Source organism: Aphelocoma coerulescens, chromosome 9 (assembly GCF_041296385.1).
Source record: "Aphelocoma coerulescens isolate FSJ_1873_10779 chromosome 9, UR_Acoe_1.0, whole genome shotgun sequence".
Taxonomy (NCBI): domain Eukaryota; kingdom Metazoa; phylum Chordata; class Aves; order Passeriformes; family Corvidae; genus Aphelocoma; species Aphelocoma coerulescens.
In genome coordinates this window covers 18,022,325-18,050,219 of record NC_091023.1, presented here as the reverse complement: position 1 = coordinate 18,050,219, position 27,895 = coordinate 18,022,325, and the positions used below count along the sequence as shown (strand labels likewise).

At 50.9% G+C, this 27,895-nt stretch overlaps 1 protein-coding gene across 2 annotated transcripts in view; it reads right to left on the bottom strand.

Annotated features, from left to right (window-relative positions):
* Nucleotides 1-25,001, bottom strand: part of DVL3 (dishevelled segment polarity protein 3) — a 33,444-nt gene extending 8,443 nt beyond the window's left edge. For both annotated transcript variants that reach the window (XM_069024452.1, XM_069024453.1), the window contains exons 1-3: nt 24,785-25,001; nt 3,721-3,790; nt 185-306 (exon numbers count right to left, since the gene is read on the bottom strand). In XM_069024452.1, coding sequence (XP_068880553.1) covers nt 185-306; nt 3,721-3,790; nt 24,785-24,951 — 359 coding nt within the window. In that variant the 5' untranslated portion in view covers nt 24,952-25,001. The remainder of the gene's footprint in view (nt 1-184; nt 307-3,720; nt 3,791-24,784) is intronic.
* Between the last annotated feature and the right edge of the window lie 2,894 nt (nt 25,002-27,895).

Here is a 27,895-nt window from a genome sequence, read left to right as displayed (position 1 = left end):
GTTTGTTGAGTAATGCAGCTCCACTTCAAATCTGCTCCCAGCCCCACTCTCCTCCCCTCTTGCTGGCTGTCATCCCTGACAATTTGGGTAAGAGTGTCCCAGCCTGGTCTGGGATACTGATCTGGATTACAGCAAACCCACCGTGTGTCTCTTAGAAACCAGAACAGATGTCCACGTAACTTACTGGAAAGAGGGGGGCCTGGAGTCTCCAATTCCTCCTGTGCGCTCCATGGACGGTGGCAGCTCTGTCTGGTTATCGGCACAGACTGAGCCAGCATCTGAATGGGAACCCTCTGCAGACACCAGCTGGAGGGACGAGAGACAGAAAAGGAAACTGAGAAAACATTTATAAGAGTGGCCAAAGGAGCTGGCCAAAAGCCTGCCTGGCCCAGGATCTCATCTTTGGCAGTTGACAACAGCAGATGCCCAAGAGCAGGTATGGAACGGGCCAAGCATGTAGCAACATTCCCCCTCAAGGCCTTCCCAGACACTAGCTATTTGTGGCTCAGGAATTCCTGACCCAGCAGTGAAGCCCGGGTGGGTAACAGCCGTGCTTGGACACTCTGACATCCCCTGCACACCCACATCACACACTCAGGTAGCCTTTAGCACACATCCTGCAGAAGGGACTGGATTCCCCCAGTTGTCACACTGGAAAAGGCAGTTACAAGTCATTCCTTTCCTCAGTTCTAGTAGCCTCTACACTTCTACCATCAAGCTGTGGGACCCAGCAGGACTTTCACCTTCTCAGCCCTTGGAAGCTGGGGGTAACAGAGCTCAGGGCCAAGGCTGGCTTTGAAATACACTCTTGAAACAGGCTCTTTCTCAGGCTTCCATAGGTAGTTTGCAAACTTTCAGGCTGTGTTCAGCTTATTGGCTTGAGCACAACCTTCCGCCAATCTCTGGGATGCTCAACAGATTCCCTAGTGCAGAAATTCAAGAAAGGGTTAAACCCCAGAGACTCTTTATACCAGACATTCTGTGGGGCAGCCCAGGCACACCAACATCTGTATTCTGGCTCTATAATAAACCACCAATTTCAGGGCTCAGGGAATGAGCTGGAGCCTCTCCCAGGAGCTATGGGCTCGCCAGTGGAATGAAACAGAGGATAGCCCAAATGTGCTATTCCCCAATATTGCTCCCTGTCCAGCTTTGCACTCTCCCTTACTTTCAAGCTGTAATGTACTCGGCTAATCCCAATAGGGCCAAGCAAGAAAGCAACAAAAAGCCTCTCCCTAGACAGAAGCATTCAGGGACCTCCACAGCAGAGGTGACAGGGCCCAGAAAGGATCTAACAGAGGTTAGGGATGCCCACTGTTGCTCAGGACAGAAGAAACATGAAACATAGGCTGGAAAGCAGCTGATAGCTGCTGTCCAAACCATAATACCCAGTGTAAATGCAGAGGCAGCACTACTGCTTGCTGGTGAGGGAACCACACTGCATGGAGCCAGAAGCAGATGCCAACTCATATGCTGGAGGCACAGCCCATTTATACAGGTCTTGAGTGCTTCCCCGCATCACTGATGGAAGAGTTGTGCCCTGCCCACCTTCAGGACCTGGGGAAGCCCTGATAAGGGGGAAATGGTCCCCACAGATCAGAGTAGAAGATGAGAGACATGTACTGCCAGAGACATTGGTAACAGAGACAGGGATGCAGCTGGGGCAAGGAAGACAGAGCAGCCTTGAAAAAGCCGGAGCCAAGGCAGCAGACAGGGCAGAGAGCAGCCTCAGGTGTCGAAAGCTGCAGAGCCCGTCCCACAAGCCCCAGGACAAGCCCAACGGCTCCTGCTCTCACAACTGTCTAACCAGCTCTTGTCTCACGCTCAGGTCAGCTTCTATCCCTCCAGCAAGCCCCACACACATGCCTGGCTCTGCTCCTGGCACCTTCCTGGTGACTTGTCTTCCCAGGACACATCCCCCCTCCCTGAGGGCCACATCCCTGCTCTGGCAGCCACTGCCCGGGAGCACAGGGCAGAAGAGATGCTGGAAGTGGCCAGCATTGCCTAGGGAAAAGTCATGTAACACTCTATGCTTGAAAATCTCAAGGCAACATCAAGCAAATAGATCTGGGCAGAGGGAACTAGCCACAGGCAGCTGTCAAACAGCAGTGAGGAGAGCTGAGGGGGTGTTTCCAAGCAGGCAGGATTGATGCTATCTTCCTCTAACACTCCCAAGAGTGGGATTTCCTTCCAGGAAGGTTTTGATAACCATCCTGCACTTTTCCTGCCTCTTACACTGCCAGGAAATACTCACTTGGATTCAAGCCCCCGTCTTTCCCTGACGCTAAAATTAGTACTGAATTCCTAAAATAGCCGCATCCCAGCCTGTCTGTCAGAAGCAGCAATGTGCTCCTCTCTCAGCCCCCAAACCACCCATGGACTAGGAGACTCTCAGCAGAGGTGGAAAAAGGGATCATCAGGCGCACAAAGGCCTCTGGGACTGCCATTACCCTTCATGCACAAGAGCTGGTAGTGATGCTCACTCTGGGCACAAGTTCCCTGCAAGGATCCAGCCCAGCAGAGCAACAGCACAGTGGTCACACCAGACAGACCCACATCAGATCTGTGCCACTCACACTGAACAACCAGAGAGCCCTACAAGGACAGCCAGCAGCTGCATGAATCACAAGGAAAAGCACACAGGTGAAAAAGGAGCACTGGAATGGGTTTAGAGGCTCTAGGACTCCCCATAGGGCAGGTGAAAGCAAAAAGCAGCTGGAAAGGGCGAGGTGGGGAGACATCTTGGGGCAGATGCAGCAGCAACGGGATGGATGCAGAGGAATGTATGATGGCCAAGAGCCGGACACAGGCTGTTTTCCGAAGGGCCTGGATAACCGCTAGAGGGAGGACGGCAAGCGTCCGGCCCCGGCTCTTTGTGTGGGAGCCCAGCACAGCCTTTCCTCCCCGCTCCAGACTGCACCCAGCTCCCCTGGCTGGAATCTCAGGGGCAGCCGTGTCGGCAGTGGGGCACCTGCCCACCCCTGTCACTGTTTGGTGTAAGGATAGAAGCAGAATTAGGTCTGACCTAGCCTGATTTGCTGAGGATTTTTACTGTTTTAGAGTCTGTTTAGGGGCCTCTGGAAAAAGGCACTTGAGTATTTGCTCTGCTCTTGGTGTAGATCCACACCCCCATCAGCACAAACTGCAGCTCAGAAGAGGGAAAACTGGATGATGGGCTGTGGAGACTTTCCCCCCACTAACGGAGGGTCCCTGTGAGGACAGAGGGAAGCATGCAGGCAGGGAGCAGAGCATGTGCATTGCATGGTACTGAGGGAAAAGCTTGTCCTGCAGCTGCCCAGGCAGTACCTTTAGTCTTCAGGGCAGTCAAATCCAGTCCGCTTCACCAGCACTAAAGTCACTTAAGCCCTTTGCGCCAGTCACTGGAGCGGGACTTTCCTTGGAAAGCTGACCCTGCCATAGGGGCACAGGGGTTATGCTGTGGACAGGCCACGACCACGATCTCTGCCAGGTATCAGTTACTGTGAGCTCTTCATACAGGTATCCCACATCTTCCCCGGTACAGGGGACCCAGCATCACAGAGCCCCCTCTCCAGCTGAGGGACTGGAGTGTGGGGATCCAGCTCATCAGCTTTGTGAGCAGCCAGCACACCAACGGTACGGAGCAGTCCCTGTGCCTTACTTGGCACTACACAACCGAACGGTGTTTTTCAGAGAGGATACAAACAGGCTGAGAGATACCGAAGCAAGGGGCTTGCTTACCCACGACACCACCCGGCCGTTGAAGCAGGGAAGCTTGGCATTGTCATCCGAGATCTCTTCTTTCACCACCCTGCAGAGGGGAGAAGAGGCAGTCAGAGCTGGGTTCAGGACTTCAAAGGAAAAGGAGACTTTCCCAGATGGGTGTTGCACACAACAACAGGCAACCCAGGCTTGGGGATGGAGCAGGAGAGGACTAGCAGCTCTCTCCTGCTGCCAGGCCACAGGTTCCTTTGCCCACAGCCATGACTGGCAGCCTGGAGAAAAGCCAAAGGCAGAACAGCCTTTCTATGTGCATGCATCTGTTTCATCCCCCAGTTCACATTTTAATCAGTAAAATCAAAATTCAGTTGTATATAATAGAATCATAGAATCATTTAAGTTGGAAAAGACCTTTAAGATCATTAAGTCCGACCATTACCCCAGCACTGCCAAGGCCACCACCAAACCATGTCCCCAAGTGCCACATCTACATGACTTTTAAATACCTCCAGGGATGGTGACTCCACCACTCCCCTGGGCAGCCTGTTCCAGTGCTTGACAACCCTTTTGGTGAAGAAATGTTCCTAATGTTCTATCTAAACCTCCCCTGGCACAACTTGAGGCCATTTCCTCTTGTCCTGTTGCTTCCTATTTGGGAGAAGAGACCAATCTCCACCTGGCTCCAACCTCCTTTCAGTGAGTTGTAAAGAGTGAGAAGGTCCCCCAAGTCTCCTTTTCTCCAGGCTAGATACCACCAGCTCCTTCAGCTACTCCTCACAGGACTTGTGCTCCAGACCCTTCCCCAGTTCTGTTGCCCTTTCCTGGACATGCTTCAGCACCTCAATGTCTGTCTTGTAGTGAGGGGCCCAAAACTGAACACAGGGTTTGAGGTGTGACCTCACCAGTCCCAAGTACAGGGGACAGTCACTGCCCTGGTCCTGATGGCCACACTATTGCTGACACAAGGCAGGATGCCACTGACTTTCTTGGCCACCTGAGCACACGTGGGCTCATGGTCAGCCACTGTCAACCAGCACTCCCAGGTCCTTCCCCACCAGGCAGCTTTCCAGGCTGCCTTCCCCCAGCCTGCAGAGCTGTGTGGGGTTGTTGTGACCCAGGTTGTGCAGGACCCAGCACTTGGCTTTGTCAAGCCTCATACAGCTGGCCTTGACCCATTGATCCGGACTGTCCAGATCTCTCTGCAGAGCCTTCCTACCCTCCAGCACATCAACACTCCTACCTAACTTAGTCATCTGTGAACTGAGTGTGCCCTCAATCCCCATGACCAGATCACTGATAAAGATATTCAACAGGACTGGCCCCAGTACTGAGCCCTGGGGAACAGCACTGTGAGCAGCCAATGGATGTAGCTCCACTCCCCACAACTCCCTGGGCCCACCCCCCCAGTTTTCTACCCAGGGAACAGTGCACTTGTCCAAGCCATGAGCAGCCAGTTTCTCCGGGAGAATACTGTGGCAAGTAGTGTCAAAGGCTTTACTGAAGTCCGGGTAGATAACATCCACAGCCTTTCCTTCATCCACTAATCGTGCCACCTTGTCACAGGAGATCAGGTTGGTCAAGCAGGACCTGCCTTTCCTAAACCCATGCCAGGTGGGTCTGATTGCCTGGCTGTTCTGTACATGTCCCATGATGGCACTCTAGATAATCTGCCCCATGACCTTCCTCGGCTCTGAGATCAGGCTGACAGGCCTGTAGTTCCCTGGTTTCTCTTCCTCACTCTCCTTGTAGATGGGCATCATATTTGCCAACTTCCAATCACCTGGGACTTCCCTGGTTGACCAGGACTGCTGGTAAATGACAGAGTGACTCAGTGAGCACTTCCACCAGCTCCCTCAGTATCCTTGGGTGGATCCCATCTGACCCCATAGACTTTTGTATGTCTAAGTGGCATTGCAGGTTTCTGACCATTTCCTCTTGGATTACATGGGCTTCATTCTGCTCCCTGTCTACCAGCTCAGGGGGCTGGACATCCTGAGAACAGCTGATCTTGCTATTAAACACAGAGGCAAAGAAGACATTAAGTACCCCAGCCTTCATCCTTTGTCACTATTTCCCCCCACAGCCAATAAAGGATGGACATTCTCCTTAGCCCTCCTTTTGTTGTTGATATTATTTGTAAAAACATTTTAATTGTCTTTTACAGGAGTAGCCAGGTAAGTTCTAGTTGGGCTTTGGCCCTTCTAGCTCTCCCTGCATACCCTCACAAGATCCTTGTAGCACTCCTGAGTTGCCTCCCCCTTTTTCCAAAGGTAAAATACTCTTTTTTTTCTCCTAATTTGAGCCAAAGCTCCCTGCTCAGCCAGGCCAGTCTTCTTCCCCACTGGCTTGTCTTTCAGTGCATAGGGACAGCCTGCTCCTGCATCTTTTGGTTTTCCTTCTTGAAGAATGTCCAGCCTTTCTGGGCTGCTTTGTCCTTCAGAACTGCCTCTCAAGTGACTCTATCAACCAAGTCCCTAATCAGGCCAAAGTCTGCCCTCTGCAAGTCCAAGGTGGCAGTTCTGCTGACCCCCCTCCTTACTTCTCTGAGAATCAAAAACTCTTATCATGTTGTGATTGGTGTGCACAAGGTGGCCTCCAGCCATCACATCATCCACCAGTTCTTCTCTGTTCACTAACAACAGGTCCAGTGGGTGCCTTCCCCAGCTGGCTCCCTCACCTGCTGTATCAGGAAGTTCTTCCACACACTCCAGCAACCTCCCAGACTGTTTCTGCTGTACTGTATTTCCAGCAGACATATTTCCACCAGTTTGCTTAATTCTAAAGAAATACATAATTTAAGCCTCTTTATAATGATCTGAAAGAATCACAAACTATGCCAAAGATTTCTAATAGATGAAAGTGAAATACATTAAACATGCTGCCTACCAAATGATACTGTTGCTTTTTAATTACGTACATAATATTTCAAAATCACTTCAAGCTTTGCAGTTGTGCCATAATGTCATGTCCCTGCATTACACAAACAGCTACATTATCATCAGCCTTCACAGTGAAATGCTAACTTCGTTTTTTCCCAAGAGTAAAAAAAAAAAAGATCAGTTTTCTTTGGAGAGTAAGTTTATTTTTTTTTTATTTTAAATATCACTGGACCCCTAAATACTTTTTCCACAGAGAATCTGCAATCAAAACAACTTGTGAATTCAGAAGATTCAGTTACTATCTTTGATAAATCAAATACCAAAATAGGATTTAACAAGCTCATTTCCTTTTCTACTCAATGACAACATTTAAGCACTCAAATTTAATACGAAGATATATTAAATTAGTTTGTGATACTATGTTCCCCCTTCTAAGCTATATCTAAGGTAGCTTGACACATACTGAGCTTAAAACACATAGTAACTAAATAGTGAATAAATTATGGGGGAGGGGGGGAATCCAACATAAAAAGAACAAAGTAAAGAATGTGAAACCAAGAGAAATTATGTATTAAAAGTAAGTAGATTATAAGTATCTAACACTACTCAGAAGTGGAATGCTACCAACAGCTCTGAAGGATCCCCAAGCCAGTCCCCAACTCACGGAGAATCGAAGAGGATGCAAAGGTGGGACACGGAGCTGTGACCCATTGCCCCAGAGGGCTATCAATTCACAGCACACTGGAGTTTGGAGAAACAGGTACTCTGGGCTCCTGGCTGTGCTCCCTGGTGTGCCAACAGCTGCCCCAACCGTCCCCAAAAACAGGACGCAAGGCTTGCCAACACTCACAAGGCATCAGCAAAAGGCAAATGAACCATGCTGGAAGCCTAAACCTGAGGAGCAGGCTCACTCCACCCTGCCAGCCCCACTGGTTGCGCTGGTGTCACACACGCTCAGCAAAGGGCTGTCCCACAAGGTGAAAGGCAGCACGTCGACAGGCCTTTGCTGGCAGCTGGCACTCACCATCCCTGACAAAACTGGAGAGCCAGCAAAGGGACTGCACAAAGGCTACCCATCCCCAGAAGGCACAGATGAGGAGGTCACGGTTTGAGCAGTCTAATCCACTCCCAGGATGTGTGTTAATTCCTCTTGCACAGATGGAGAAGCAGGAAAAGCAGGAAAGGAGCAGTGATGATGGATTAAAACCCTGCTAGGTTAATGCTTCTTCAGCATGTTCTGTGCCAGCCTCTGCCCAAAGCCCCTGCAGCCCAGATCAATGCCAAACACAGGCAGTCCCCCTAGGACCCCACCCTCTTTGGTGCCCACACCAGCCCTTTCCAATGCAGGCAAGTTGTCGTCTTCTCACTTCCAAGTGCGCACACACACAAACCCTGCCCTGGCTGCACTAGCAACCATTCATACTGTCGCCAGCAGCCTGGACTGCATCCAATTCCTAGAGAGAACTTCAGGCAGAGCCAATTTTCAGTGCTACATGCTGCCTGATCAGGGACACAGAGCCCTGCCTGTGGGTGAAAGGACAGGGTGATACATTTGCTGGGTCAAGGTGACCAACCGCTCAGCACAAGTCAACTATTCCACTTTCAGTGGGGACAGAGGAAACCAACCCCAAGACCCACCCATTCAGCCTCAGCTGCAATGCCTGCTGAAGAACAAGCTCCCTCTGTCCTGAGAGCTGGTCCCTCCTCACTCTTATTACCCTGTGGCTGCCCCAGACATCCCAGGGGTCAGCTCCACCCTGGAGCAGTTTTCTCCCTCCTTCCCCAGCCACACATTATTTATCACTATTTATCACCCAGATGCCAGAGGACAATGGATTATATATTTAGACTCTACAGAGCAAAAACTGATAGTGCTGGAGTCAGGCACATGCCGAGCAGGAATATCTCTGCAGCGCTGCTCACATCTGTCACCCCTCACACCATCCCAGCTATTCGTGCCCTGCATTCCTTTCCAGCCTCAGCCTGAACTGCAGCCTTCCTCCTCCACTCCTTTCCAGCCTCAGCCCGAGCTGCAGCCTTCCTCCTCCCACCTCTCACCACTCTTCCAGTCACACTTCTCGCACGGACACGACCGCAGGTTCACACGTCAGAAGCCACCGAGCGAGCAGCCTCTGGGGGAGCTGTGAGCAGTGCCACGTTTCTGCTCTGCGCGTGCACGGGGAGGCAGCCATGAGATGAAACTGCCCCGCGGATGTGCTGGCAGGGAAAACCATCCTGTGAATGTGCTGGGAACAGCCCCCACCTGATGGGTCTGAACCCGGGAATCCGAAAGAGCAGACCCAGGAGGAGTTGAGGCTCTCTCGGTTCTCACCAAGCCTTTCCTTTTGGCTGAAGCCACCAGAGCCCACAGAAAACTTCTGCCCAAGGCAGATTTCAGAGGGACTGCTTTGAGTTTACTGTCAGGTTTTGAATATTCCCATGTCCTGCTGGGGGCTGGGCACAACACAGCTAAGAATGGTTGCCAGGAAAAAACCCTTTTATGTGGAGGCAATCTGAGCCTTGCCCAGGTGAGTGCAAGTCCAGGACCCTCGGTGTAGCTGCCCTGCCCAGAGAATCTCCCTGCAACTGGCCACTCACCGGCCCCCTTCCCATCCTGGGGCCAGCAGACATGTCGAGGCCAAGCTGCAGCTCAGCGCCTGGCCCGCAGGCCCAGCGCTCCCCAGCACTCATCTGCCTTGAATTTTCCAACAAAGAGACCTGCGGGAGGGAGGAAGGAGGGAGGGTTACAGGGGAGGCAGGCCGAGTGGGCGGATGATTCCACCGCCATCCCCAGTGACACGGGGCCAAGCCGGGGGAAGGAGGAGGAGGAAGAGGAGGAGGGGACGAGGCTCTGGCTGCGCAGGAGCCCGGCTGGGGTGTGTGGAGGGGGCTGCCAGGGCTGACACAAGCAGCACATCTGCTCCCATGTAGCTGGGGGAGGGGAAGGGACAACCCCGGCAGCAGGGAGGGAAGCAAAGGAAACCCAGCTCCATCCCTGGCTCCATCCTCACCCTCCCACCAGCTCCTCCTCTGGAGCCGGCAGACCCTCTCCCCACGGCCTGGGAAGATGCCACGCTCCCAGTTTCCCTCCCGCTGCCTTGCCGGCAGGAGCAACTGACAGCCTGGAACACTGGATGCAGAGGCGGGTGAGGGACAGGCAGGCAGACGCTGCCTTCTCCAGGGAGTTCCAGCCCGGCTCAGGAAATTAGAGGGTATTTTATATCACAGAGTCATGTCCTAGGAATGAAGGGAAGGTGGGGAACAAGAGAGTGTGCACAGGAGAGAAAGGCGGCCATAAACCCCAAGCTGCAGAGACGGCTGTGCCGTGTCAGACCCCGGCTGCGCACACATCACCAGCGCAGCTGCTGTGCTCCAGCCTCCTCGTTTCCCCTCGGTGGCCTCCAGCCTGGCTGAGGCTGCAGATACAAGCGAGTTTCTAGCTTCAGCCAGCTCTCGTCTCTCCTGAGCAGCAACCACTAGCCACAGCAAGGTCCCTGCAAAGAACTCAGATGGAGTAATACAAGCCCAGTGAAAGAAGAAATCCAAGAGGCACAGACAAAGGCTTGCACGGGATGTGAACCCCAGATTTGGAGGGAGGCTGAAGCTCAGCAGCAATTACTGCTTGTCTCTGGCAGTCCCCCAACTTGCCTATCTAAGGGCTTGCAGGGGGGAAAATACTCAAAGAGAAGAAATCACAGATGTGGTGGCAAACACAAAAGCTGAATCTGGCATCAGAGGGGTCAGTACCAAGAAGGGAGGTAGGGATGGGGACCTCTCAAGCATGTTGGACAGCTTGATGGTCAGGATGAAAAGTAGGGGATGTGCAAAGATTGAGAAGACAACTGAGCAGTGACAATTTCACAATAAAAATATACAAAGTTAGTAGAGCAGATGAAAAAAAGTAAGATCTCCTCTGTTTAGTTCAATTATTAAGAGGAAAGACCTTTACAGAACAGCAATGTTCTTTCCAACAGTGCAAAGCCCAGAAATTCAATTATAAACTATCTTCTGTTACAACATTCCAGAAGTGCACAATTAGGTTGGTCATTCCTGTAACCTTAACAGCCCCCATCTCCTACAGCTCACAAAGGAAGAAAAAAACCCCAACCAAGCAAAAAAACACCAGGAGACACTTCTATCCAATAGCACAAGCTTCAGGGATTTACACACTAGAAATGTGATCTCATTTTCAAGACCTGTAGTACAGTCCCCTTAGGCCAGGGATGTCTTGCTTCCAAATGATTGTATAGATTAATAATGCTGCATAGCAAAAGGAAGCACCTTCATGTTTTACTACCCAAATATGAGCAGCTCCTGGCTCTAGAGCAAAATCCTCATCTCTTCTGCAAGATAATGATGAAGCCACAGGGATGAGCTCTGCAGCCATTTCACCAGAAAACTGGACAAAGCAATTCTCTAGGAGAGCTGGGATCTCAGATGGGAAATACGTGCCTGTTAGACTAAGCCCAGACATGATACATGTGCTTTCCACGGGGATACAATTCACCCAAGGGCTACAGGCCCAACCAAAGAATACACATGGCAGGGATCATACGTGTATTGGCGAGACCTCAGGCTTTGCAGGCAAACAGGATGCATCAAACAGGATTAGAGGATTTGAGCTGTCTGTCTCTGTAAGCCGAGGCACTCTTTGGGTCTCCCTCACAGTATTTTCACCTCCTGTGCAAAGAGGAGGAGTACAAATTGCATGACACTGGGGTGAGAAGGGCTCTCTGAGCATAAATAGACTGTCACTCTCCCATTTTATTTCCCTTCCAAGCCCCCAGACAGGGTATTCTGCACTGCTCCTCTATGTTGCAGCATGGGGTAAAAAGGGAGACACAGATCTGTAGATGGTTTAGTTCTGTCAAACCTTCCTCCTCAGAGGAGCTGCTGTCCTCCTGTCTGTCCCTGCACCCCGTGTGAACATGAGCTCCTTTGCATCACTGTCTTTACCTGGTGTGCTTTTTAAGAATCAAGAAGCACAAATCAGCTGTTAGCAGCTGTCTTACTACCACAGCAATAACACACCTCTGCATTTGAGCTGGAAAGGCCACCCCTGCCCTCCTAACAAGTCCAGTGAGCATCACAAGGACTCCTCAAAGGTCATTCCATTTCAAGCTACTACTTGTACTCCTCTGGAGCAGGCTCTTTCATTTTCAGAGAATGGTTTGGGTCGAAAATGACCTTAAAGACCATTTAGTCCCAATCCTCCTGCTATGGGCCCAGAGCCTCCCTCAACCATGCTCATTTCTGCTACCCCACAGCCTCCCCATGCACCACCCCCAGCTTGCTGTGCTTGCTCCCCGTGGTCAATCAGGTAAGGGCTGAATAGACATCCAAGATGCCAACTGTTTCCCCTGAGAACCCCTCATCAACAAATCTGCAATCACTCCACTGGACAAACACCAGGACAAGCAGAGCCCCTAAGTCTGGGTGATGCTTGGCTCCAGCTGGACCTGTGCTCAGTCCTACAGGCATCACTCGGTGGGAGATGACAAAGATCAGACCTCCTATTCGCCTAGCCCAAAGACTGGAAAAGGAATGGCATTTAGGAAGGAGCCACCCAGCCTCAGAATCCTGCCCAGGAGCAGCACTTATCAAAGCAAAGCTACAGACTGATTTCACGGTGAGCCCAGAGCCCTGGCGGCCCCTCCTGCCTTGATCCCAGAGTGACCATCTGGCTGCAGCCCTGCTCTGCAAACAAGCCCGACAGGCCTGTCCTCCACCGACCGACCGGCAGCAGGAAGCTGCACCGAGACTGCAGGAGGCACCTCTATGCTAATTAATCCCGCCCTGCCCAAGCGATGCTTCCAAACTTGCTTCCAAACTCCGGAAGGACATTTACAGACATCATCAAAGGAAGCATTCTGCAGGCCCCCGAAGGTTCAGTGACACTTTCAGCCTCTTTGAATTGGAAATCAGGACAAACGGGAACTTCCAGCAGAAGCCCAGTCAGGCTCTTCACCCTGCTAGCTCAATTTCAGCTCCTCAATAACTAAAAGCTTCCACAGCCCAACACAAAGACACAAGACAAGTGCAGAGACTCACTGTGAGAAAAAAAGATTTGAGGTTAAACATCTGCAGAAATGACCTTCAGGGAATGGAAACAATTCCACAGGTACAATAACAGTGGCCAAAAGCTGGGCTTGTATTCAGGATGGGAGAGGAAACAGGCCCAAAGAGGCCTCAGTGAGACGTGTATGAGACAGGGTAAAATCCTGATGTGGTTGCTGTGGTTCACACCAATGTTGTGAGACAGCAAGCACACCGGAGGAAGGAGGCTTGGTCTGCTGTGACACTTTGCTCCATCTGGACACAGACAGCAGGAAGAGCCCACAAGGCAGAGCTGCAAAACAGCAGCTCCTGCCGACAGAGAGAAAAGGAGAGAGGTGAAAAAAGTGCAGAGGTGGACACAGGGTTTTTCTGGCTACTGCTGGTAAAAAAATGCAAAGGACACAACACCAGCTTATCAAGAAGCTTGTGAATGAGGTGTTTGGGCCCCACAGGGAGCTCCTTGCAAGTCCCCATGAGTGAGAAGTCACTCCCCCGCTTCTAGGCTGGCTAGAAGAGCAACAGCCTCCTCTGCAATGTCCAGGGACCTCACACTGGTTAAGACAACTGTGAGGAGCTATAAAGAGACCCAAGGGCTGCTGGGGGGACAGTGTGATGTTTGCACATACAGCACAACCAAGGGAGAAGGCCATGATGCCTGTGAAGGCTCTGCATGCACCATGAGGAATGCAGGACCAGGCTTTCCTTTTCTGGCCCTCAGCTGAGGGACACCAAGTCAGTCCTGCTTTTTCTAACAGCAAGCGAGGCTCCTGCCAAGAAAGTGCTGCTGCTGTGGAATGTGCTGGGCCAGCAGTACAGCTCATTCCTGGAAAAGCATCAACTCAGCGGGAGAGCAAGGAGAGGAGAAGAGGGGGAAATTGGGAAGAGGGGGAGGGTGGGAAACAAAGTCTGAAAGCCTGGACTTCCACACCTGGGGAAGCACAGAGCAGTCTGCTCACCAGCACCCCCTCGTCACAGGCTGCCAGCACAGCAGCCCTGCCCAGCACCAGCCCTATGCTTTAGGACTTTTCTGCCAGCCAGATACCTCCAGAGCAGGTCTGCAACCACACAGACCAAGGCAGATGCCTGTGGGGAAGAGAAGCAAGGTTCATTTCCCCCCATCATGTCAATAATTAATTTAATTTAATGACAGATCTCCACAAGGAGATGACAAAGCAGCCTCCACATGTGTCTTGTCCTCAAGACACTGACCAGTTCACATTGCTCTCTCCTTGCACAAACAATTTTGCAAGAGTCTCCCCAGGAAATTGGCTTAACCTCCTACCCGATGGGAAGGGGTCTTGAAGCATGACAGGCTGTAGATAGCTGCACCTACTCTGCACATCCAGCTGGACTGCCATCAGCAACAGCTTTGCTAACTGGGTCTGCTAGACATACAGAGAGCCCCCATAAAACCAACAGGCAGTTAATAAAGCTCACAACTAAGTTTCACCACAAAACATTTGCCAAAGACAATGAAAAGGACTCACGCAAAGAAGAGTCTTTCAGTGTTACAACAGCTGCATGGTGGCAAAGACAGAACTCTGTCCCTGATCCCAAGCTATTGCCGTACTCTAAAAAATGGGTAAACAGTGATACTATATCCCTCTGGTCCTAAAATGCAGGAGGCAGAAGAAAACATGAGGGGTCTGAACACTCATAAGAAGCATTTCTGACCATTGCTAGGCCAGGGACACACATTCTTTTTCTTCCTCATCTGCTTTTGATGGTGTTATGCAGGGGATGGTACAAAAAATTCCCTGTATAAAAAACCAGCAAATAGAGCACATTTTAGTAGCCTTTTATATACTTCATCAATTTCACTACTACCAGTCTTATTCACCAAACTCCATTCAAGACATAGGGCCAAACCTTGAATACAACAAGTAACCTATCAAGCATCCTTTACAGGCCAGCCAGGCTTGCCCTCCAGTCAGCAAATACTGTTCAACTGCTGAAAGAAAGAGACAAGAAAGGTGCTCCAGTCCTAACCAAACCAAGCATGTGCTGGCACACAACTTACTCAACTAAAGTTGATGAAAGCAGATGAAAGCCATACAGTAGGACCCAATACATCACTGTAAATTAAAAACCTTCATAGTTCCCATGAGGTCTTACCAGGACTCACCTCTACACCAGGAATCATCTTCCTTTTCAACAAAAGGGTAAGTTTCCCCTCAGCTTAGAAGAGGACAGTGTCTTGGATCACTATAGCACCAGATCCAACTGCTGCTTTTCTTTAACACTGTGAACTCCCCGGCCTGACTACAAACCCTTCTACATGGGACAGCTGAGTCACATCCAGCTCCAACACCATGCACACTGGCAGAGATGTTACACACCTCTGTGTTAATTTGGAACTGCCCCAAGGAAACCCAGAGCTCACCCTAAACTGATGCAGATGTTGACATCCTCAAAGTCCCCTGACACTTTCAGGATGCCTAGACAAGGAAGAGTCTTTTTTCCCAAGTTTAAACTTTTGGCCCCAGCTGAAACAACACATTTTTAATCTAGAAGAAAAATCCACCTCACAGGACCCCCTTCAGGACCTAAAGGTGCATTTACCAGCTCTAGGTCTAAAGTAGGTTTGCCATAAGGGACTCAGCTCTGCACCCAGAACCATGAAAATCTACCCTTCTCAGAACCACAAAACCCAGTAAGAAAACTCAAATGAACACAGTACAATAGCAAGACTTCATGCATGGAGTCCCTGTATGGACTTCCAGTATGGCCCAGCCCCAGCTGGGCCCACAGGCAAGTCTCTGTGTGAATGGCACTAACATACTGGTTGAGCTAGGCAGGCTGAATAAACTGGGACAGCTGGTTAGCTGTATGCAAATACAAGCATGGAGTTTGCATATCCATCACAGCTTCTGGAAAAAGCTTCCGTTTGAGAAGCTGCTGCGCCCTGGGGCCAACCAGGCAACAGCCATCAGCACTGCAGGAACTTTCTCCCTGCCCTGATGGCATCAGGCCACCCCAAAGTTGCCACCCGCTGCTGACACTGCTCTGGCTGTCAACAACAGCAGCACAGCACAATGCAGTGTAGAGTGGACAACCTATTTGCTTGCAGATCATGAGACATGAAAAGACCACGAGTAGGTGGGTCAGAGTAATGCTGAGGGAAAGAGTTGAAGCCCAGGTGTGGGCAGGTTACTGTGCTAACACCAGCTTCCCTGCTATAATAATCCATTCAGAGCCAAAGCTCCTGAAACATAGACCCCTCTGGCAGACTCTTGGCGTCCCCAGAACCAGCCTGCAGCCACCAGCAAACAAGGAAAAGTCCACCAACTCTGTTACCCAGACCCAGAATTCCCAGCCTATCACAGAGACAGCTGCCAGCAATCAGAGGGGCCACGTAGCAAATAAATTCCTCTCCAAACCCTAGGAGCAGGTCAAAAACCAGCAGAGAAAAGACCTTCCCACACAGCAGCCAGTGACAGCTCTCCCAGAAACAGCTTTGCTCCAAGTCATGTGAGGAAGCCTTTCCCACTTCAGGTTCTATCTACAGCCAGGACCAGAAGGACAGACTCCCACTGCAGCAACTCAGTCACTGCTCACACTGCATGTTCTTTTCCTCCAGCTCTAACATCATAGCAAATTTTAGCCAACAAGACACAAGGACAGACAGCCCAGTGAGGGGATAATCACCACAGAGGATTTAGTGGAGTAGGGTACCCAAATGCTGCTTCTGCTGCCTTCCATAGCAAGCTGTGACTGGAAAAACAACACCTCTGGCATGTCACCTTTAAAAAATAACTGATACAACAACTACAACAGTCCCAACCCTCCGCTGCGATACAGAATTACATGGCACAGGAAGGTCAGCACCAGGCATCTCTGCCTGCCAAAGCTTCCAGAGTTCCAGCCCATTCCTGGATGGGTTTAATGTTAGTGCTACAGTAGTAACAACACATCAATGGAAACAAGTGAAACCAAGAGCTTTGGGGCTGGGCTCAGGGAAACACGAATGCTTCAACTCTGCAAGTTAATGCAGACCTCGGAGACAGCGATATTCACAGCCCAAAAGCTCACACTCTCTCCTAAGGCCACCATGGCATTACACAGATAAGCACATGGACAAAGCAGACAAAGTCACAGAGATTAGACTAATTCCCCTATTTGTATCTTATTGAAACGCCTTCCAAAAAGCCTTTACAAAAGGCTTTGGTCCAAAAATTTCCAACGGCAGCCACCAGCAGGATTAAGTTTTACTTAACTTGCCAGCTGCTGCCTAACAAGCCAGCACCAGTGGGACAAACAGTAACACAGCCACGTGGTGCCACATCTCCCTGCTGGAAAACAACCATCCATCCAGCACAGGTCAGAAGGGCAGGCTCTGAATAACAAACAAGGGATGGAGAGAGGAGGAAATCAATAGGAAACACCAAAAACACACAGCCCCGACTGCTGCCTCATCAGATGTGCAGCATGATGCAAAGCTGGTGCAACATGAAGGCAATTTCCGGCGGACTCAGTCTCTGCTGTGTTCTGCAAGCCCAGCTCCTCTTCATGGGCTTTTACACAGATCAAATATCTTAAACCACAACATTGTTCTATCTATTTGGATGCAGTCAAGGGTGGAGGAGTAGCAATTCATTACAGCAGGTACCCTCAGCTCAGAACAGTTCAGCAACTGCCATGCAGACATGGAAGAGGCTTCCCACCCCTTTAAGTACACTGAGCTCAAAAAGGACTTCAGGAATTTCAACTATGCTCCCTACACCTCTACACATACAGCTCTCAAGCCTAGATGAAGGGCCTGATGCCCACCCCTGATAGAGGATTGAAGCCAAACCCATCTGTGCAGCAGAAAAACTCAGGGAAAACCAGATTTTCTTTGCTTATATTCACAGCCCCTTCTTTCCTGAGCATCCCCACATGCATTGTGATGGGTGGCTGCCTCCACCTTCAAGAGTTCAGGCCTGCAGGGAGACCAGGCGGGAAAATCACAGGAGAAAGAGGCCAGGAGCATGATGGAGAAGAGGGACTTACTGAAAGCTCAGTCCTCCAAGCACATCAACCTTGGGCTCACAGACCATCTACCTCCACTCCTGCACACCAGCACCTTCCTTCTAAGAGTCCATTATGAAATGCTGCCTCCCCAGCAACATCCTGCTCTCACTGCAGCCATGTAGGAAGGAGCATCACTGCTTACACTACCACCCGGAAGACCCAGTACCCACCCTGCGGGTGAGCCAATGTCTGGGATTTGGGAACGGCCAAAATCTAGATTAAATTCTAGAGTTCACTTTAGAAAAAAGATGTATTTCAGCAAGAACCAGAAAACTGAGCAGTGGGGCCACCACTATCATCCCATAACAACAAAATCACTCAGGTCGTGATCCAAATTATGGTGGTTTATGAGCCATTTTTTATGGCATTTTGCCTTGACCTCCAAGACTGAACCATGCTGGAGCACAGCTGTACCACAGTCAGGGCACACTGATTTACTTTGCAGCAATTTCTGAGACATTGAGGTAGGTTTTTGTTCTGTGCTGGAATTTGGAGGACCAGAGTCTTCCACACTTTCAAAACACTGAACTGCACCAAAACAGCTGCATTCTCATGGCTGAGAAAAGGTTTCTTGACCTTTCTTTTTTTCTTTTTTTCAGAAATCACAAAAGAGGCTTAAAATTAAGAAACATTCCCATCAAACACATAACCGAAAACAATGCCTCTCCAAGAAAAATGCTGGCTTCAACATAACGCCATATTTTGGGAGAAAATACATTCAGTCAAAAAAAAAATTCTGACCAGCTCTGGCTGCAAACTAGTTCAATAGCTGTTGTAAAGCTTCATTGTTTGCATAGTACAGACAAGGCCTTAGGGAAATTGGTCTGCAGCCTGATTTGGCTAACTTGGCTTTCCGAACGCCACCCCTGGGCAAAGAAACCAGGCTGTGACTGCCATCCAATGTGGCCTTCAGAGCACAGCTCCAACCACAACTGAGAAAGCCAGACACCTACAGAGTCAGTAATAGCTGGGTCTGAACAGCAGGACACACACGGCCAGGCGCAGACAATACAATCCAGGGAAGCAGGGAACACTGTTAACTAACCATCTCCATCTTCACCTCAGCCCTGGCACTGCTGTAGCCCCCACCACCACAACACTTGGAAACAGCCTCCAGCTGCAGCTCCAGCCAGAATCAGCTCCAGTGTCCATGGGCCACCCCCAGCACGGGCAGCAGTACAGGAACTCCCCACCACAAACGCAGACGGTGGTTAGCAGCTCTCTGCCAAATCCTCAGCAGCTCAGGAGACAGAGGCACAGGCTGCAGTAACCTACATGCAAGATGTCTGAAATAACTGCTGGTGGGCCCTTGCTAACCAGGGCAGCTCACCTCACAGCAGGCACAGAAACAATCCGCTGGAGCACAACAGATGTGGCCTCTCATGTGTAAAGTGCTGCCCTTCACATGGAAAAGACAGGGACTGACCACAAACTCTTGGAAAAAAGTGATGGCCACCTTCCAGTAGGGCCAATGCTGTCACTTAGACCACCACAAAGGACGCGAGCATGCAAGGGAGTTTTGTAGGCCCTTTCACTCACAGACTTCTTGCCAACCTCTCCCAGCAAGAAATTTATGCTGACATGGAAGCAGTCTCCACCAGGGGCATGGGACAGGCAAAGGTCTTCTGCAGACAGCAAAAGTTTCCAGTTAAAAATAAATTTTAAAAATTTCTCAAAATCAAAATAAAACAACTCCCCCAACTCATGCTACAAAGAGCTGGCAGGAAAGGCAGGGGCACCATGCCAGTGCTCACCACTGCTTAGAAACTGACACTGCTTATTAAGTTTAGGATCCCTTCCCCAGCTCTCAGCATTTCCAGCCAGAAGGACAGTCACTGCTGGCATCAATTTCAAAAAGACCCTGCAATAAAAATAAATCACTCAGCCTTTCAGAGAGCATCAACGCGTTTCCTCATGCACATGTGCAGAGATGAGGCCGCCAAATACCAATGGCATCTGACCCCTACACTGGGAATTCCAGCAGCGCCCGCTTTGTTCTGCCTCCAGAGCATTGTCCTAATCACTGCCTCGTACCCAGCTTTGGAGAGCAGGTGATAATTAAGCAGGTCTGGATAAGACACTGGGCCAGTGATTAGTTGGATACCAATTTTCACTTCACAGCTGAGATCAAGGAATCACTCACCACAGCTCTGAAACTAAAATTGGAATGGAGACCCACAAGAGGGAGAAACCAGCAGTGGCAGGAGGAGCAGTACCATCCCACTACTGTACCTCAGACCACTGGTGTCCTCCCAGCAGAATCAGTAGGATGGGGAGGGAGGAGTGGTCCCCTCGCAGGAGAATGGGGCCTTTCTGCTCTCCAATCTAGAAGAGGGGAGGTGGCCAAGTGAAGGTAAGTGAAATGATCACCAAAGTGATTTCTTTACAGGCAAAAGAAATTCAAACTTTCAGGGACTCCACAATTTATGGAAAGACAAGGCACAACTTCAGGCCAGGTGCTAAGGGTTTACCTGGACGTACAAACTGCACTCATTAAACTACTTCAAAAAGTTTAGCTTAAACTTTAGCATGCCCTTGTGGGAACACATTTTGATCAATAGAAAATGATCAGTATCAATTAGAAACAAAAAGTGAATCAAAAGAAACCACAATTCAGCTGATACAAGAACATTCTCAGTAGTTGTACCAGATGAAAAGACAAATCCGTAGTTCAGCTGAGGCAAACATACACAATACCTGGCTGGTAAGAAGGCCACGCTGCCCAGGTACATTTCTCATGATGGACTTGGGTAGGAGACAACACTTTACACATGACTGAAGCTCATGTCCCAGCAAACTACAAACTACAGACCATCAGCATGCTTGTGCCCTTCCCAACTGCACAGGTGGCCAGAAGAATTTACAGTCCTGTTCTTGCAGCACCTCTAAGGAACTGAGAGCTCTGTCATGCTAAGATCCACACAAGTGTTTGCCCAAGAAGTTCCCAGTGTAAAGTGGACAAGACAAGGCACAGCTGGAAAATCCATTTTATGGATTAGGAACAAAAAACCAGAAATTAAAAAGTCTGCTCAAAATCCTATAAAAAACCTGGGGTGGTCTGATGGAGAACATGGATCTCACAAGTGGTCACAGCACTGCACTGATCTAGGGTGCTCTCCTGCTGACCAGCACACAGCTCTTACCTGTGAAACACTGAATGAAAAGATCCAAGCTGCAGGAAAAAACCTTCCTTCTCTAATGAGCACAATGTTAGCAGGCCAAGGGTAGTTCCACACCTCATGGTGAGACACATCCACACCAAGTGTCTCAGGTCCAAGAAGAGTCTACCACACCTGTGCACTGCCACACTCACACCATCCATCAGCTGATCTTCCTGTGCCTCCACTTCTGGGATTAGCAACACACAAAGCCAGCAAGGGCATAGATATCTGCACCCTGTTACGTACAGCTGTAGCCCAATGCATCAGAAACAAAACCCTGCGGCCTTCCTGCTGTTCACAACTCCTCTCCCCAGGACCAGGTGCATGAATTCTCATTTCTCCTCCTTCCCACCCAGAAGTGACACCACTCTGGGGTCTTCTTAATTTGGAGCTGAGCACACACTCCTGTCATAGCTTGACAACTCCACAGCCACCCACGGGAGCCTCAGTTCACATTTCCAAGGAGATGTAAACACTGAAGCTGCTCCATCGCAACTCTGATTCTCAGAGCAAACAAATATTAACAAGATAAACAAAAGAATGAAAAATCCCACACACCAAGATTGAGGCTGTAATACTGCCTTGGGGATGGGGTGAGCTGAAGGGAATACCAGACTGGAGATCCACAGCCTGGAAAAAAGGAGGAAGAGTGAGAAACAGATTCAGGCTAGGCAACAAAGGTGAGAGGAAACATTGGACATTCTGCTCCAGCTGGCCCTGGAAGGTGAGATGCCTTTGTTCCTAATAACAGATGAGAGGAAAAGTTTGGTTTATGCCACAGGGATCCTGCAGAAGGTCCAAAGCAGAACCATGGGACCCGCAGGCCTCCTCCTCGGTCATCAGCTGCTTTAAGGCCATCCACTTCATCTCTCATTGAGGGGCTTTAACCTGAGTCCTACTCCTGGACACTGCCCAGCTGACAGACACCAACCCAGCACAAGCCAGGCAGAAGGCATCCTGAGGGAATCTCCAGAGAGAAGGGGCTGAGAGGAATATATTTGTGAGAGAGAAATGCTCTTCCCCATCACACAGCTTCTGAATGCCACCATTGTTAATGTTCTAGTTTTCACTAATTGCCCATGCATTTACAGTCAAGCAGCCAAGGTGCCTCCTGCCCTTCTGTCTCTGATTCTCCCTGCAGGCCAATGGCTCGCATTCTCATGGACATCAATTAGCAGGGATCATGAAAATTTTCAGCTGGACTTGATAATCTTAAAGATCTTTTCAAACCAAAATAATTCTATGATTCTATTTTGTGTGCTGCCTGGGGCTTCAGGGCTGCCCAGAGACAAGGCTGCAGCTGGACTGCTCTGGTTGTTCCCACCATGCTCCAGCCAACCACTAGCACGTTCTTCAGCTCTCTGGAAAGGAGCAGAGACAGCTTTCCTGATGAAGCATCCATGGTGACCCTATGAGAAGCTTTCTCTCTCTGTCACATCCGAGGCACATGCTGCTCCAACTGCACAACTTATTGCCCAGGACTCCTCCAAGGAACAGGCTGCCCACGCAGAGCCCCCAACTCCCTCTCAACTGCACGTTCCCTTTCAGAGAGGTTTATGCTTCCCAAACAAATTAGCTGAACTGGTCACAACAAAAATCTCATCCCATGCATTTCTGACACAACTGAACTTGCAGTGTCTTCCTGAGTGATTTTCCCCTCTCCCTGCTATCACTCACACCAACTCCCTATAGTGCTTTAACGGTGACTTTTGTTAATCTATCATCTACCTCCTCTCGTAGAACCTTAAACAGATAGAGGAGGATGAAAAGGCACAGCACAAAACTTCACTGCCACCAGACCCCTCTTCCCAATGTGAGATGCTGCTATTTATTACTAAACTTTGTTTATAGTTACACACTCTCCCACCCACATGGCAATGTTTCATTCAAGACAAGTTTGAATTCACTTCAAGAACGACATTTCAAAGGATCCCAAAGCATTTGTTTACAAACAGCATGTATGGAGAATTCACTTCTCCCACCAATGAAGAAGGTCCCCTCTGAGACAGGGAGAGGCAGCTGTTTCATAGCACCCAACACTACTCAACAGCTGAGGGACAGGAAATGATCCACGGACAACTGATATTGCTGAGGAAATTGATGGAAAACAAGGGCTGGAGACTTCTATTTGCCAGGACAAAATGGACTAAAGCTCTCCACTGGGTCAGGAGGAATTTAGGGAGGCAAAGCGTCCCAGACTGTGGTCAAAGGAGCCACTCCAAATTTCAAGCCTCATCTGAAAGCTGGCACCTCCCAAACTAACGGGAACCTGAGCACTGGGATAATTTGGCTGAGGAGGGGAGAGCACCCCCTGCTGAGACAGCCACACAGATCTCATCCAAGCCCCAAATAGGCCCAGCCCTGTTCAACATGGGGTACAAGCCAAAATCACAGCCTAAAGAGGTATTTGGTGCAGTGAGAAGACACTGGGAAGACTACAAAACTGAAAACACTTTGCAATCCCAGCTCCATACACAAGACCTACTATAAACACTAAATCTTCAGAGAGGGAAGGATCACGCAACTCCTTCAAATACCGAAGTCCTAGGAATGGTAAAGGGTCACATGTTGTGGAAACCAAGAGGATCCCAAGATGGAAACAGGGATCCTCAAAAAGGCTAAAGGAGAGTCAGATGTAGGAAATCTGGACAAAACAGAGTGAGGACAACGGGTCTTACAGGGAGCTGGATTCACATGGTACTTGCTCCCCAGAACAGTAACCAACTTTACGCAGGTAGGAGACAGCAGGGGCTCCCCAGATGATCAGTCAGTACAACAGCCAAACAAGGAACAGAAAACACCTCCAAAGAACCAACCATGATGGGAGGAACCAAAGGTCATCACAAAAGAATTGATAGAAACACCAGTGTTGCAAGAGAGATGCCCAGCAGGAGATGGGATATCAGGCAGGGCTGCACCCCTCTTCCATACAGATCCATCCCAGAGACTGAGCATGGGACATCTCACTTTGAGGATGGGACATGTACGTGGGTATGGTGGGTCTTGCACACACCCCTTGCTCAGAGATGGGCAGCACACGCAGAGCTCTCACTCCTTCTCCATGAAGGCAGGGGAGGAGAAACCCGGTCCTCTCTACCCATTCTTCCCAAAAATGAGATGCGGAGGACAAAGCTGCCAAAATGGATGACCCTTCCCAAAATGGATGGTAGGAGAACAAAACCGTCCCCAAATCCATTTCTTGGAAAGGGCTGATGGAGGTGGCACTACCTCCACACCCTTTTGGCAGAGGGAGCAAGGGGCACTCTCACCAGGCAGGTACACTGGAAGATGCCCAGGCCCTTCTGGTGGAGAATGACAATCCTGAGTAGGATACAACCCGGGAATGCCACCCTAGACACCCCAATGTGGGCTGCATGGGAGATACCACCTCAGGCAACGTTTTGGCCAAACATCCTGAGCGCGGGGTGACCCTCAGATGGGGATGATGGTCTCCTCCAGGGGGTGATGGTCTCCACCAAGGTGCCTCTGGCACCTAAAGGAGGCTCCCTCACCGAGAAGGTAGCATGGGGCAGCTTCCCCAGAGCTGATGAGGGATCTGAGGATGTGGGGCTGTTCCCGGAGGCAGCACCCAGGGACAACGAACCCCTGAGAATGTGCACGGGGGGGTATCACCACCAGCCTCCCCTAGGTAAGGTCCTGGGGGTGCGTGGAGGGTGTGTTCCCCCAGACAGAACCCAAACGGGTCAGCATTCCCATCCTCTCCAACGCAAGGCTATGGCGATGGAGGATGGATGCGGGTCCCCCTTCCCGCGCCGGGTACGAGTGGGGCACCTCCCCACCCCGGGGGTCCCGGCCCCGCCGTCCCGGGGGCGCTCCGCGGGCCGAGGGAGCAGCCAGCCCCGGCCCCAGCCCCGTGCGGGGCGGGTGCTCCCCAGCCGCCCCCCACTGCTCCCCGGGTAGGCCCACGGGGCTCGGGCTCCACGCGTGGCCCCGGGGGACCGGGCCCGCGCTCACCCAAAGTCGTCGTCCATGGACTTGAAGTAGAACTTGTAGTTGGGGCGGTTGAGGAGGCCCTTGAAGTCGCCGAGGGTGACGCGCTCGGCCGGGATCGGCAGCTTCACCAGGTACGGCGTCTCCTGCTCGTCCAGGTGGTAAATGATCTTCGTCTCGGCCGCCGCCATGGCGCCCCTGCCCGGCCGCCAGGCCTCCGCCTCCGCCGCCTCCTCCGCCCCGGCCCGGACCCCCAGACCCGGCCCGGCCCCTGCCCGCGCCCCGGCCCGGCTGCGGCCTCCGCACGCCCGGTCCCCCCGCGCCCCTTGTTCTCCGGGTCCCAGCGCCGCCCGGCTGCACGGCGCAGGCTCGGCCCCGGCCGGCCCCGCCCCGCCCGCCGTCCCGGCCCCGCCGGAACCGGAACCGGCGCCCCGCGGGGCCGCGGCGCGGAGCGGGACCGATCCCGCACCCGCCGTGGACCGGGACCGGGCAGGCCGGGAGCCTGGGCCCAGATCCCGCCACGATGCTGGCCTGCACCCTGCCCCCAAGGCAGATCCCGCAACGATAGGAGACCCCCCCCCCCCCTTCACTGGAGCTGACCCCCTCCTTTGGAAGTGATCCCCCTACACACCCATCCACCCCTAGTGCTGCTGTGCCCCATGTGCGTGCGTGACTTCTAGGACTGCACACCTCCAGCCCCATTGCCCGTGGGTACATTGGGATTTATACTTTACATCCACGTCCTCCTATCCACGGCCTGGTACTCCCCGTGCACCCACATTCCCAGTGCCAGCTGGGAATATACCTCTCACAGGCTTCCCACCCCCATTCAGCTTTCACACCCCCCTTACACCCACTGAAGCTGCTTCTGTCTACACCCCAGGCCTCCCCTTCCATCTCTGCAGCCCTGGTCCTTTATCACACACCTCCCAGCCTTCCCCATGCTCCTTAAATGGCTACATGCCCCTTAAGTACAGCTTACAAAACATGAGGCATATCCATCTCTACCCTATCCTCCCATGTACAGACCCCTTTGAACTCCCCATACTGTGTCTCTGACGGCTGCCACACACAGGGACAACCACCCACCCCAGCTCCTCTCCAGCTGTGGCTTCCCTCCAGAGCCCTTGTCACCATCCAACAACTATCCACAGTACTCAGACCTTTTCCTCACCAAGCAGACTCTCTCCTCTGCTCTTCATGAGCATCCTCTGTTCCACGTACCATGGCCTCTTCAACTGTGCACCCCTTGGCTGTGTGGTTTCTTCCCATCCTCTATCTCTCCAGACCCCAGCATACTCTTAGCTAGTCATCAGCGCTGTAGCCCCAGCCCCTAGGACTTGCCTCTGTTCCACAGCAGTCTCAGGCTGTCTGGTTTCCCCTCTGCACACCTTGCCAGCACCCAACAGGCACCAAGGAACCATCTCCATCAGCAGTTTCCTGGAGTTGTGGCTGAGAGCAAAGCTGGGGTGGATGGAGCTTTGGGAACACCCACCAACAGGAAGGGCAAGAACCGCCTTGCACCATCTGGGATTAAAAGGAATAAATGCAGAGGAAGCACCACACCATGAGCCTGCACAGGGCATGAGACTAGATCAGCCCTCAGCGCTAGACTCCCCTGCCGTACGAAAAGGAGCCAGAGAGATCCTACAGGGAACAGAGCCAAGCTCCTCAGGCAGGCAGGCAGGCTGAGCTAAATAAGCCTCCTCATGCATTAAAGAGTCCTGCAGGCATTGCTAGCAATTACTGGGGCAGCACTGCTAGACTGGGTGAAGAACTTGACATTAAATTGAAAAAAAAATTAAAAAATCAAGGGAAGTCCTCAGGTAAGCAGAAGTTGTAAGAGGTGTGAGACTCCCATGTTTCCACATCAGCTCTTGGAAGACTGTCATTTCCTCATGCTCGGAGCTCTGTGGCAAAAGCTGGTGTACCTGGAATGAAGAATCCAGGTCAGGAATGGAAAAGTTTAATTTAAGTTGCTTCTTCCTGGGTCAACCCTGACAGAGCTAATCTTAAAGTTTTTTTGCAACACCTCCCTGCCCCAAAAGCAGGCACATGTGAAACAATCCTCATCTGCCCCTGGCAGAGCCACCGTCTTACCCACCTCCCAGCAGAGCCATGGATGCACCTTGGAGCCGGTATTGTACACATTAGACATCTCTGTTACCAAAAGGGCAATTGTTGGTAGTGCTGAGCTCCCAAGGGAGCACGTGTAGCCCAGGGGAGGGGTGCCACACCCCCCAGGGTGGTAGTAGATGAAATCTCATTGCTACAGCTGCCTTTTCTTTTAAACAGGCCAAGTGACTGAATAGACTCAATGACAGATTGATTTCACTGCTCACAGAGGCCTTGTGCTGTATGAGACACTGAATGGAAGTTAAGAACACAGTGCCAAAGAAATTAGCAGGAGGGGATTGTGCTGAGCACTCCAAGGTCCACAAGGCAAAGTTTCTGAACTGCCTATTGGCTTATTTTTGCAGTTATTGCAACTTAAAAATTGCAGCATTGATAACATCGCTTCTCCCTACAGAGTAAACAGGCTCCAACCATTTTAGTGCATCTCGGAACAGCCCAAAGCAGAGGTGGATGTACTTGAGTTCCATCACTTACACCTTTAAGCAATGCCAAACTATTATCTTCTTTTAAAAGGCTTACTATTGTTAAATGAAGTTATGGGTTTGATACAGGAACACCAGATGACATCCATCCATCCATCCATCCATCCATCCATCCATCCATCCATCCATCCATCCATCCATCCATCCATCCATCCATCCATCCATCCCTGTCAGATGGGAAGTCACACAAGTTATTTTAGCCATAGCAAAATAAAGTACTTACTGCCTACATTGCTCAGAGATGGGTAGCAATGATTCCACATTCCAGATTGCTCTCAAAGGCATTTCTAGTCTTCCAACCAAACAAAAATCTTGACTGAAGCAACAAGCAAGCATCAAGCCCACCCTACACTTCAGCAATGGAATAAATGTTCCTTTAAAAAGTACAACACGTATCAGCCCATAAGGATGCTGCACCATGCCAGAACTCCACCTTGGAGAGTATCAAGTGTCCTAATTTGTTTTCTTTTTGCTACTCTGTTCTTGGCATCTGTAAAACTACCCACCAAGGCCTGAA